The sequence below is a fragment of the Aspergillus thermomutatus genome, assembly GCF_002237265.1.
Source record: "Aspergillus thermomutatus strain HMR AF 39 chromosome Unknown NODE_173, whole genome shotgun sequence".
NCBI lineage: Eukaryota > Fungi > Ascomycota > Eurotiomycetes > Eurotiales > Aspergillaceae > Aspergillus > Aspergillus thermomutatus.
Window position 1 is genome coordinate 175 of NW_020798222.1, and position 12,318 is coordinate 12,492.

The 12,318-nt window shown below is 54.6% G+C and overlaps 5 protein-coding genes across 5 annotated transcripts; 3 read left to right on the top strand and 2 right to left on the bottom strand.

Moving 5' to 3' along the window:
- Positions 1–403: 403 nt before the first annotated feature.
- CDV56_100184 (uncharacterized protein) lies at positions 404–1,909 on the top strand (the record flags this gene model as incomplete). The annotated part of the gene is made up of 1 exon (XM_026753803.1): positions 404–1,909. The coding sequence occupies one exon, from the start codon at positions 404–406 to the stop codon at positions 1,907–1,909; it is 1,506 nt and encodes a 501-aa protein (XP_026612408.1).
- A 772-nt stretch (positions 1,910–2,681) lies between these two features.
- Positions 2,682–2,945, top strand: grg1 (putative glucose repressible protein Grg1; the record flags this gene model as incomplete). The annotated part of the gene is made up of 2 exons (XM_026754232.1): positions 2,682–2,803; positions 2,858–2,945. 2 exons carry the CDS (start codon positions 2,682–2,684, stop codon positions 2,943–2,945), a joined length of 210 nt encoding a protein of 69 aa, XP_026612409.1.
- A 444-nt stretch (positions 2,946–3,389) lies between these two features.
- On the bottom strand, positions 3,390–5,591 carry CDV56_100748 (Zn(II)2Cys6 transcription factor domain-containing protein; the record flags this gene model as incomplete). The annotated part of the gene is made up of 3 exons (XM_026754367.1): positions 3,390–3,830; positions 3,884–5,325; positions 5,417–5,591. The coding sequence occupies 3 exons, from the start codon at positions 5,589–5,591 to the stop codon at positions 3,390–3,392; spliced, it is 2,058 nt and encodes a 685-aa protein (XP_026612410.1).
- Positions 5,592–8,004: 2,413 nt separating this feature from the next.
- Positions 8,005–9,363, bottom strand: CDV56_101445 (uncharacterized protein; the record flags this gene model as incomplete). The annotated part of the gene is made up of 1 exon (XM_026755064.1): positions 8,005–9,363. The coding sequence occupies one exon, from the start codon at positions 9,361–9,363 to the stop codon at positions 8,005–8,007; it is 1,359 nt and encodes a 452-aa protein (XP_026612411.1).
- Positions 9,364–10,664: 1,301 nt separating this feature from the next.
- On the top strand, positions 10,665–12,275 carry CDV56_101810 (MFS transporter; the record flags this gene model as incomplete). Its single annotated transcript, XM_026755429.1, has 4 exons — positions 10,665–10,882; positions 10,930–11,386; positions 11,452–11,584; positions 11,632–12,275. 4 exons carry the CDS (start codon positions 10,665–10,667, stop codon positions 12,273–12,275), a joined length of 1,452 nt encoding a protein of 483 aa, XP_026612412.1.
- Between the last annotated feature and the right edge of the window lie 43 nt (positions 12,276–12,318).

A 12,318-nucleotide genomic window follows, 5' to 3' on the forward strand; every position in this document is an offset into this window, starting at 1 on the left:
AGGTAGACCAGACAGAGAAAGAATGATAAATATGAGCCGCATTGTGGATAAATAGAGTAAGAAAGAATCACACTGGTGCTTTCTTTCAGACGTCTCAAGATGCTTAATCAAATGAGTAGTAGTACTGCATCCGAGGCCACGAGGGAAACGATGAAATCCCGGTAAGTAGGGCACCTCTACTTTTCTACAATACTAATCCATCCAGACCCTCTCTCGATGCGTCAACCCGGACGGTATTTCCTACCGCACAGTCTGGTACTATCCCTCCAACAGCCCTCAATTTCCGATCTGCTCTTATTGCCATGATCATCATATCAGAACCACCCCGCACGCAGACCTTTTCAAGGCCGTGTGGGTAGAGGGCGATATCTCCCGCCTCTGTCGATGGAATACCCCAAGAGTAATGGCGCATCTGGCAGCCGATGACTGGGATGCGATCAAATGTTTCATTGGCGAACGGGCCAGTATCCTGGACTGCAAAGGACCGGCAGGACATACCGGTCCTGACGGTTCGCGCTGGTACAGTCTGGACGGTGTCTGGGAGATCCGGGGCTTCGTCATGTGCGAGGCATGCTACTCTGACCTAATAACATGGAACCACTTGAAACGATACTTTACCACCGGTCCAACGATCAAATCCGATGAAGGGATGTGGACGTGCGATGCGGCGGTGCCGGTGGTCAAGGAGGGGCTGCGACGCGCCATCGCTTCCCCGGATCACTGGGAGGACTTGCACATCCTGTTCAAAAGACGGATGGAGTATCCTGGCTGCGTCGAGATGAGAAACCTCCAAGCCGGCTCGACACACTGGTATGGCTCTAAAGCGGTGCCCGGCCTGATCGTCTGCACTGCATGCTACCTGGACTATTTCGTGCTGGACCACGCCAGGTCGTGGGACCTCCTTTCTCTCTGTCCGGATCAGGAACGGCGGGTTCGCCAATGTGCAATGGACACATGGCATATGAAAGTGGCCTGGACTGTCTGCACGCGCATCGGCAGCGATAACCACACCGACGAATACGACGGCTTCGAGGCGGTGGCCAGAGCCATCCTCGGGTCTCCTCCCTGCAGCACAGAGGACATGCGCGATGCCATCTGGTACGCGCCACGGGACTATCACGGCGACGCATTCGCCATCTGCCACGGCTGCGTCGTCGCCTCCATGGTCGCACCCGGTTTCTTCCAGGAGTTCAAGCAAGTCCACTACCCCCGCAACAAAGACTGGGTCTGCGACTTCAATCCCGCCGCGCCGCGATCCTCCAAGTATACATCCCTGTACGATGCGGCCGTGACCGTAGGCAACTTCTCCATCTTCTCCGACTATGTGTCCGCGTATGCGGCCCTCGCGGAGTGTCCGCGGAACGAACCCTTCAAAAACCGCAGGTGGTACGGGAAGAACGCCTTCGACAATACCTTTACGATCTGCGAGCTGTGCTACAAGGACGCCGTCGAGGGGACGCGGCTAGCCAATCGACTCGACTCCGACGTCGTCCCAGACGAGGCCCGATGCCAGATGTACTCGCCGCGCATGCGGGACCTGTGGCGCCGAGCATGCCAGACCAACGACCTGGACTCGTTCCTTGTGCTGGCAAAGGAGCGCATGCATACTTATCTGTTCATGCAGATGGAGAAGCAGAGGGTTGAGTTCGGGCAGCTTATGCGCATGCAGCAGCGGCAGACGCTCATGCTGGCGTCGACCATCAACCAGGGGACAGAGGGGTTTGCGTCTGTCGCTACGAGCAATGGGGGGCCGATGTTTGGGAACCGGACGATAGGGTTTAACTGGCATAGTGCGGCTGGGGCTCAGGCTCATCAGCAGTTCCAGCAGGCGTTGGGGATTAATGTCGTGCAAACAGGGGATAGTACGGAATTGATGTCTTTGATGCAGAGATGGGCAGAACTGGAGTAATCACTAGTCGTTCGGATTATTTCGCAGCGTGCGTGTCTTTTCATTTTATTGATCCAATAATCATTCGACTGAGGAGAGCTCGCAATGGAGAATCAACGGACAATCGACGTTTACCCAGAGGTTGAGAACAACTCGATCGCAAGCTTGGTTGGCAGTGGGTGTAGTCTAGACGATGTGATGACAGATGAATGCTAATGCATATAGTCTAATGCGCTGCTGTTAATAGTCTCATATGCAGAGATAAAAAGCAACAGGTCTGATTCTCCTTGATCTAGTAGCTATCTAGGTGATCTATACTACTAATGAACATAAAGCCATCTTAGATCCCTATATCTGGATAATCACCTAGCTGGATAGATAAAGGAAGATCTAAGCAAGAAAGAAATAGGTAAGTAGGAAATGATATCATCATTGGCAGTGGAGGTGTACAGGTACTACTACACTGCTTTATGCCGCCACCTTATTCTCTTTCCTGGTTTCCCCAACTCTAATACTAGCATGCGCTAATCTGATCTACAGGACTGCTAATCTTGATTTCAAGGTGTCATTCCTGCTCAGAAGAACTTGGCTCTAGTCTATGACGTCATAACAGTGACTTCCTGTTACATTCCCACAGAATCCATGACATCATCCCAGTGTCCCAACTACTATAAGACCTCTTGCTTTCTTTCATCTTATCCTCCCAATTCATCTAGCAGAAACACTCAATTCTATACCTCTTCAATCTCTGATCTCGTCTCATCTCAACTCATTCAATCCACAATCATACACAATGGAGTCCATCAAGCAAGGCGCCAACTACGTCAGCGAGAGTGTCCAGCAAGCCGTGCGCGGCACCTCCAAGGAAACCAACAAGGAGGTTGCCAAGGACTCCGATGCCCCCATTGGAACTCGGTAAGCCTTTTCTCCTCTGGAGGATTTTATGCACACTCTAACAGTGAATAATAGTGCTTCCGCCGCAAAAGACGCCCTCAGTGACAAGGCTCACGAGTCCAAGCACGACGCCAAGGCCGAGGCTCACAAGCAGAACATGTAGAGAGCCTTTTCGAACAGTTGCTACCTTGAAGTAGTATGTGGGTACTCCTTGGCCATCCAGCCATGGAATTTGATCTGACTTGGGCTAGGAATTAGACTCATCGGATTCGCGAATGATTCATGCAATTATGTATTTGATATGATATCTTAGTGATAATGCAGTCATGGCTATCCACATCTTCCCCTTGAATAAAGCGTAGATATAAGTAGATGGGTTCCCTGGGGGAGTATGATGCCCTCTTCGTATGATACTAACTACCAGATCAGAATGCATGACAGTGATATAACTACGGACGTAAGAACAGTGATCCAGACTCCAAGTATAAACTCGAATGGGAAGTCCGCACCAAAGCATCAACACCAGAAAAAGCCTACCGTATCCGTATACCAATCGTAACATCATAACCGGCAGAGAGGTGAAATACATGAAGTGCAGCTGACGCGGTCACTCCTGCATCCCCCCCGGGGCGATCTTCGAACACGCCAGAACCAACCTCGTCACCGGCAGCAACGACGACACATCCAAGCCCCCGGCCTTATCCATCTGCAGCAGCTGGTGCAGCGTCTGCGAGAGAGGCAGGCCGCTCGACGGCGTGGACGCAGCCTGCAGCGCGTGCTCTCGCGCCAGCAGCCACTCCTCCTCGCTGCAGGCGCGCCACATGTACTCAGGCGCGGGTAGGGGCAGGTGCAGCACCATCTCGTCACCCAGGGGCTCGAAGTAGTCCTCGTTGAGCTTGCGGGCGCGAGCCCCGAGGATGTTGATGATGTGCACGAAGAAGACGTTCCGGCGGAGGGACTCGGTGAATTTCCACCGGGTCCAGTTATTCTCGCGCTCGTGTTGCACGAGGAGCGCGTCCTTGTGGAGCGTGTACAGGCGGCGGGTCATCTAGTTATATCAGCCTTTGGATGTACGTGGGTAGGTGGAAGGCGAAGGCATACCTTGAGGAGAAACGAACTGTGCAACTCGGCCGCCCGCTCGAACTCCTCGCGCCGTCGCTCGATCGACTCTTTCGGGTCGTGCGGTTTGCGATGGGCGGCCGGCTGGAAGGTGTCGCCGAACAGTCCCAGAATCTGGTAGACGCAGACGGCATGCAGGGCAGCCAGGCACGTCTCGGGCGCGTCGGTGTACAGGTGGAAGTTGCGGACGAGCTTCTCGCGCTCTTGGTTGATCATGCTGTCGACGAAGCCGTAGTCCGACTCGACCGAGCTGGCGCGCGCCGAGACACACGCCAGCGCGACCCCTAGCGGCTCCGCCATGCCGCCGAGTGAACAGCGGTATAGTCGGTGGTGCACAAAGGGCGACCAGAACTCGCGCTCGAGAAGCAGAGCGGGAAACTCGCGAATCGGCTTGAGCATCTCCTGGTAGAGTTCGTTGGCCTCGTGGGTACTCAGGTTTCCGGACTGGGCGAGAAAATCGCGAGCGAAGGTGAGCTGCGCTGAAGCATCGCCGCGGATGCTGATTTGCGACGACTCCTCGTCACCGCTCTGTGGTAGTCTGTCGCGCCACCGACTGTCGGAGGAGGACGAGGAAAGCGACATGGCCATCCCGTCGGTGATCCGAAACGGCTCTCCCATCATTGCCAGGGGCGGAGACGCACCCACGGCACCCAGGGGGTTTTTTGATATCTCGTGCAGGGGCATCAGGAGCGGGGGAAGCCCCGTTGGGTCACTGAGGACTTCTGGAAGGGCAGCCTCGGGGGACAACTGTTCAGACAGAGGAGACAAATCATCGATCCAGGGTAGCGAGCCAACCGCCACCAAATCGTGGGGAGTGAACAGGGGGCTGTCGGCAAGCGGGCGCAACATCAAGTCTATGGTGTTGGTGGTGGGGATAGGGCTCCACGGGGCTAAGAGCGGGTCGAAGGAGGTGATGCTGGTCGACGTCTGCTGAGAATGAGACTGGGTTGACTCGTACTGCTGAAGATGAGGAACAGATACTTCTGAAGGGGCAGGAAGAGTGGCCGGAATGTTTCCCCGCGACGTGGCAGCCGACGAGACATTTGGACCCAAGTTGAGCCCATCCCGAGGGGATAAGGGCGAAGATGGAGAGACAGATGAAGGCGGCGACGAGGACGCCTTTATCGGGCCGATGTTTTGCACTACAGAACTACTGCGACCGTTGTTACTATGATCATCACTATTCGTCGCGGCCACCGCAGCAGCAGCAGCAGCAGCAGCCGCCGCCGCGGCAGGATTGGCGGGCACGGAGGTTGGGGGATAGTGGCACGGCGTCCGCATCTGGACACAGCGGCTGCACGCCGGACGAGTCATGGAGCAGCGGACTTTCTTTTGAGCACATGTTTCGCAGGATTTGCGCTTGGACGTCCGCTCCTGACCAGCAGTTTTGATGCAGCGCCGCCGGTGTCGGTCCCGGAGGTCTCCTACAGATGTTAGATCTGCTCATTCCTGATCTTTTTCTAAACTGTCTCTCTTGGAGAACCAGGCAGAGAGTGCACAAGACATCAGACATACTCCGACTGTATGATTTGTTGCAGATCCCGCAGCGAAAGTCCCCGTCGGGATTCTGCGGTTCATTGGCACGAAGACTGGACGGCGGCTGGGCATGGCGGGGGCCCTCCAGCGAGTCGATCTGTCCATTGATCTTCGTGGGCAGAGAGAAATGTACAGGATCGGCCAGGACGGACATGTTGATGGTCATGGAATGGCGATGAAAAAGAATGGAAGAACAGTCATGAGTTCTGGTCAGACAGGCAGAGAGAAACCGTGCTAAAGGCTGACTCGGCACTAAATGCCACGGAGATATCCAGCTCGGTACGGGATCTTGTCAGACTACGCCCTGGAGACTCTACCGGAGAGAATGTCGAAAGTAGGGATGTTGCTTCTCGTCGTCATCGACTTCGTATAATAAATGAAGACGAAGGGTTGCAGAAGATCGCAGAAAGCCAAGGTCATATCCAGGCAGCCTGAAGGATCCGGATCTGCGGTTTCTTTTAATATTTACAAAGAACAAATGCTGACAGTCTGACGTTGGTTGATAGTGCTACCGTCACCCACTCGGTCACCGATTTCGGGGTCAAGACAGCCATTGCCATTGTCCATTCTGGTTTCAGCAGAGGTGTATATCTAATACATCGAGAGTCTACTCGAGAGCATCAGAGTCAAAGAAACCATTTGATTGTAGCAGTAGAATCGAAAGAATATGCACCGAGAACGAGTCGATATCCTGGAAGATGACAGGTGGCTGCGATTCCCCTCATTCGAACACATTCTAGCGAGTGATACACTAAGGCTTAGTTACATCTACCAGCACGTTTGGATAGGCCGGTCAATTTCCCAATCCCCTTACTACATGGAGACTAGATCCGGGCAAATCATCCGTGTGGCCGCTGTGGCTCATTCCTAAATACAATGTAACCGCGCCCAAGTACCAGGTCATAGACCACGGCCGCTGCTGTCATGATTCGTATCAGGCTATTTACTATCTGCGCATGATTCAACGCATTCATAGCAAGACTTGGTCAATTGTCGCTTGTGTGTTGCATTATCTGGCCTTGGAGTTTCAAGTAATTGATTGGTCTCGAACAGAATAGCCAGCGGGTCCAGCGAGTGGGTATAATAAAGCACTAAAGTAGTCTATCTAAAGTGTCGTGGCAATAAGTCTATAGAATCGCTGTCAATAATGCCCTATGGAGATACCCTGGAAAACAGGAAGAAACATAGACTCAGTGAGCTTGTACCAATCTCCTGATCTGGAAAATGAACCCTCCTCTAAGAATCCGGTACCAGAATCTTCACGGGAGACTAATATAAGATACTTTCGGGTAGATATTTGCTCGTACTTTACTGGCCTCCTCCAAGATCAATACGAAGGCCGCATAAAATGCTAAATCTGTCGCCTAAAGCACCATGCAGCTGCAGGAGTTGATCGTATGTATCCGCCCTCCCAAACGAGGGTGAGACGTCGGGCTTTTCGGTTGACATGCTGAGTTGAAAGGAATCAGGATGACACCGTAATCAGTGGTCTTCAGGCAGATCTTGAGGACTGATTAAATCACGTCGATGGGATGTCTCATCTTGATAAAGTATTAATACAAACACTTGCAAGCTAATTGTTATCCACTATCAGGATGAACCACAGTGTAAAGTCCGGGTGTATGCTAAGACCGTACACTGGGGCCACAAAGGCTTGTTTCGGGAAACGGCAGAGGCCAGAAAGAACATTCTCATACTTAACCTCGAGGAACTATAAAATATCCTCTAACGGATCATGAGCTCCGTATGTCCTAATTTTATGCAAGAGGGTGAGTGTCAATGTCTGACGGTGTCCTGCCACTTCTGCAGCCATTCGAGATTGCAGGATATCCAACCACATCATCCTGCGCGATATCAAACTGCTTCAGGACCAAGGCACAGGCTGTCACTGTCACATCCAGAACGACTGTATGTGACGGACCTGCCTGGCTGAAATACACCATCACTGGAGCGAACGGGGCCGGGAGGGCATTCCTGACGTTGACTGCAAGGTCTGATGTTGGTCCTGTTCACGTCCCAGGAAAGCCATGTTCCTCGTGGCATACATGCAGTCGACTGTGCAGCCGCTGTACGCACTGGAAAATCAAGCGGCAACGTGCTTCAACGTGGCTACGACGTCAGAGGCTCTCAAGGGTGGTTTCTTGATGCAAGCGAAGGACTCCGAGGGATACCGCAAAATGCGACCCGAACCCGTAGAATACCACTAAAATATGACTGCAGAACCAATGCACGAAGGTAGACATTCCCACCAATCGCTCCCCAGCCTCACTTCTAAAGGATCGTCCGGCTCCTCACTAGTGTTTAGCCCGGTCCTGTCCTGCAGACTACTGCTGGCTAGATTCTGAGCTAGAAGCGCCTGGATGAGGAAAGAACTTGCTTGGGATGTCGTTCTTCGAGACTCGACCTCATTTGTGGATCAGCTAGTGGATGTCTTCTCCTCTGTCATGTAGATTCATGATACAACCGAAGAACAAAACGCCCTAGTGTTCAAGCCGAGAGCTTCTAAGGGTGTTGCTAAAGTATACATGTGAAGCACTTAGTTGTGTATTCTTCAATCATGGATCTGATCATTGTGATGCTATCCATAAGACAAACCTGGGCTCGATCCTCTTGTCCATGTTTATATCTGCGAGATTCCCATCCCCCGGCAGCAACGCAACATTTCCCGGGTACAATCTGCCCAACAGCGCCAACGCCACCAGTCGATCAGCCACAGGAATGACATGAATTCCTCCTGAAGCCGTCACCAGCCCGATCCCCGGGTGTTGCAGGATATCAAATGCTTGATGGACGAAAGCTTGGGGTGCCCGTCCTGCACCCGATGGCCGGACACGATACGCATGGCGATGTCCACGGGCGATCTGCCCGACATCCACAGCCACCAGTCCTCCACCACCCATCTCCAGTCGCAAATGCAATTCGGCAATCAAGCCCCTCACCGGACCAACCACCAACCCAGCCCTCTTCACCTCGCCGGTCGCCGGCGGAATTCCCGCCCACTCCGCTGTACCCGCCACCTCCACCCGCGGCGCGGCATCGGAATCCTCAAACTGATAGTCAAACAGCACCTCCTCGGCTTCGCAGACTAAAGCGGCTACATATCGTAGCAGATGCACGGTCTCGGACCCGGCCAGCACAGCCGGTATCACCAGCCCCTGCTTATACTGGAACCCATACCCCCCAGTCCTGGGAACCGGCAACCGCGGCGCAAGCACCGCCCTCGCAAATGCCACGACAGACGCCTGCGCGACCTCTTTCGTGAAGAGACCGACGAGGAACCCCCTCCGCGGCGCCTCGAGGTATCTGAGTCCGCGATCCCGGTCCCGGGTCCCGTTCCCAGGAATGGGGATGGGGGTTTGCTCGAAATTCTCAAACGGGAGGAGCGCGTCCCGCAGCAGGACCATTTGATGCGAGTACTCCTCGAACAACTGCAGCAGCTGCGGCTGGCTTCGCCGGCTGAAGAGCAGCTCGACGCGGAGTGGGATGAGCTGGTGGCTCTCGCAGGGGCTGCGGATCTCGACGGTATCCGAGGGTGTGCCGCGGTGTTGGTCTGCCCAGCTAACGAGCTTGGCTCCGATCCGGTGCGCCTGGTGCATGATCTCGCGGCGAGAGGTGTTGAGGATCTCGGGTGAGAAATGCAGTGCGGATTCGCGGCGGTCTGTTGACAGGGTCGCTGCGATGGTGTCGAGTAGGAGGGCGCGGGCGGAGGTGTTGGGGGGGTCTGGGCCCAGACGGTGGACCACTATGTCGAGGAGGGGAGAGAGGCGGTGGACGAGTTGCTGGGGGGTGTAGACTCCTGCTGGGATGGTCCATTCCTGAGATATGCTGTTGCTGTTGTCTCCGTTACCGATGGGCGAAATGGCCTGTCCGATGGCGAGGGCGCCCAGGTAAACATCGCCAGAGCTCGGTTTCCCGGGAGGACTCATTTCGTTAGTGCCCATAGAACTGGAGTAGTTCGAATGATAAATCATGGGTCTCGGAATAAAATGGCCTGACTTGGCGGTTAGGCAATAAGGCGAGTGGCCAAGGATATGCAACCAGCCATCTCCGAGATAGTCAATCGACCGTTAAGATATTCAGCCCCTCATCTCATTGTATACTATATGTCACTCGATCTCCGGTTAGTTTTGTCCCTGCATGCCGGTGTCACCAGTCATTGGTCAGACGGTGTCACTTAGGAACTCCGAACGAGTTTCCTCTAGTCGACACCGACGACAGGACAATTTCCTCTCTCCTATTGTCGCCGAAATCCCGTCTGCGTGACAGCATCTGCCTGCCAAAATCCGCTGTAAAGGCTCCCCGGCCGGGTTTCCCTGTCAACAGTGGCAGGCTTGGACGCGGGTCAGCCACTACGAGTCCTCGACAGCGGTTGCACAGATTGTACGAACCTGCACGTACTCCATATTCATCACAAAAGGCGAAATGACTGCAGGAGCCTAGCGTTTGACCTAGGTGCAATAACCCGCAGCACTCATTTGCCCTTGATGGCATGATATAGAATGGCATCGGTTCCCTGCTAAGCCTGCCCTACATCACCGGCGGCACAATATCCGCGAGTCATCACGAAATCCTGAGCTGGACGGCTCTTTCGATCTCGCCCATCGGCGTCACTCGTCGGCAGGCGGGGTCATCAACATTTAGCTGGAGGATCGGGGAATGACCTCCTTTCCTGAAAGTATCCCTATTAGTACTCTGTACAGAGTAGAAGGCATTCCAGGGGTTAGATAGAGCCCACCCGCCGCGTAATACGCATAGCAGCATAATGCATTTCTGGATCGCTTGGTGGAGTTGGCGAGGGAGCGGGGTCAGGCACAATTTGGGTATAAATGAAGTTATTCGCTGCACAATTGCCTGGACTGGGTGATTAAGGAGTAACTAGAACTTGTCTAGACTCTGCAGGACCAGAGCAAATACGAAATACGACAGCCGAGGCATAAAGAGCAGAACAAGAGGCATAACTCGTGGATAAATTCGGCTATTCCCGCCTGGCAAAAGCTTCAAAGAGCTTTGTAGTCGCCGACCCCCGACTATGGAGTCATGCACCGACAGATGATTGGTTTTTGGCCAGAGGACTTTCATCTCGGCTATGAATATCCGGCTGGGCTTGATGCTTCAAGGTCATCGCAGTACGGAGAATGGAGTATAATATGGCTTGCCTCGTCGGTATGTCTCTACTCTCTAGTGCTATATGTTCGGAATAATAACAGCATCAAAGCAACGAAGAACCATGCGGGAGTCCACTGACCTGGAAAAAGGCGGGGAAACCAACACCACAGTATCTCCAGAGCAGGAAGAGGTCTCCCCTTCGCAGGATCAAGAAGATCTCCCCAAAGACCCGAATTTGGTCAGTTGGGATGGCCCCGATGATATCAACAATCCCTTCAACTGGCCGGTCAAGAAGAAAACGCGCCAACTGGTGTTGATGGCATTCAACACCTTCATAACGTGAGTCCTTTCCCCTAGTCTAATCAATCCGACAGCTGATGATGCAGTCCGCTGGCCTCGTCCATGTTCGCTCCTGGAGTCGCCGACGTGATGCGCGAATTCCACTCCACCGACACCATGCTCGCCTCCTTTGTCGTCTCCGTCTTTGTGCTCGGGTACATGGTCGGCCCTTTTCTGACCGCTCCTCTGTCGGAAATGTACGGCCGCGTGCCTCTATACCACGCCTGCAACATCCTCTTCCTCATATTCACCATCGCCTGTGCTGTGGCGCAGAGCCTGCCGCAGCTGATCGTCTTCCGGCTGCTGGCAGGCGTTGCCGGTGTGTGTCCGTTGACCATTGGTTCGGGGACGGTGGCGGATATGATTCCCAAGGAGAAACGGGCCGGGATCATGGCCATCTGGGCTTTGGGGCCTATCCTAGGACCGGTGATTGGGCCTGTGGCGGGAGGATTTCTGGCCGAAGCGGAGGGATGGCGCTGGGTGTTTTGGGTGATTGCTATCGCGGTATGTTCCCTCTCTGGACGATGCTCTCGCGACTTGAGATGTTAATGAAGGTTGTTTCTCGGTAGACCGGGGTCATGACCGTCGGCTGCATGTTCGCCTACCGCGAATCCTACGCGCCCGTCCTTCTCCGCCGCAAAGCCGCCCTCCTGCGCAAGGAGACCAACAACCCGTCGCTCTACTCGATCCACGACAGCACGCGTCCCACGAAACAGACCTTCCTGTCCACCCTCGCCCGCCCCATCAAGCTGCTCACCCGTCCCCCCATCGTCTTCCTCATCTCCCTCTTCGCCGCCATCACTACGGCTACCTCTACCTCATGTTCACCACCATCACCTCCATCTTCGAAACCAAATACCACTTCTCCCCGGGCCTGGCCGGCCTCGCCTACCTGGGCTTCGGCATCGGCTGCGTCATCGGCCTCCTCGTCTGCGGCGCCGTGGCCAACCACATCGCCGTCGTCCACTCCGCCCGCGGCTGCTTCACCCCGGAGTCCCGCCTCCCGCCCATGCTGGTCGGGTGCTGGTTCATGCCCGCGGGGCTCTTCTGGTACGGCTGGGCCGCAGAGGCAGGGGTGCACTGGATCGTTCCGATCCTGGGGACGGGCGTCTTCGCCATCGGGCTCATGGCCGTCTTCATGTCGGCGAATACCTATCTGGTCGATTCCTATCTCCTGCACGCGGCCTCGGTGACGGCCGCGAACACGGCGCTGCGGTCGTTGGTCGGCGCCGTGCTCCCGCTGGCGGGGCCGGCCATGTACGAGGCGCTGGGGTTGGGGTGGGGGAACTCGCTGCTGGCGTTTATCGCGCTGGCGATGTGCGTGTGTCCGATGCTGTTCTGGAAGTTTGGGGCGCAGATCCGCACGCATCCGAGGTTTCAGGTGAAATTATAGTTGCAGTCATTGATTGGGGGGTACATTGCATATAGACATGATA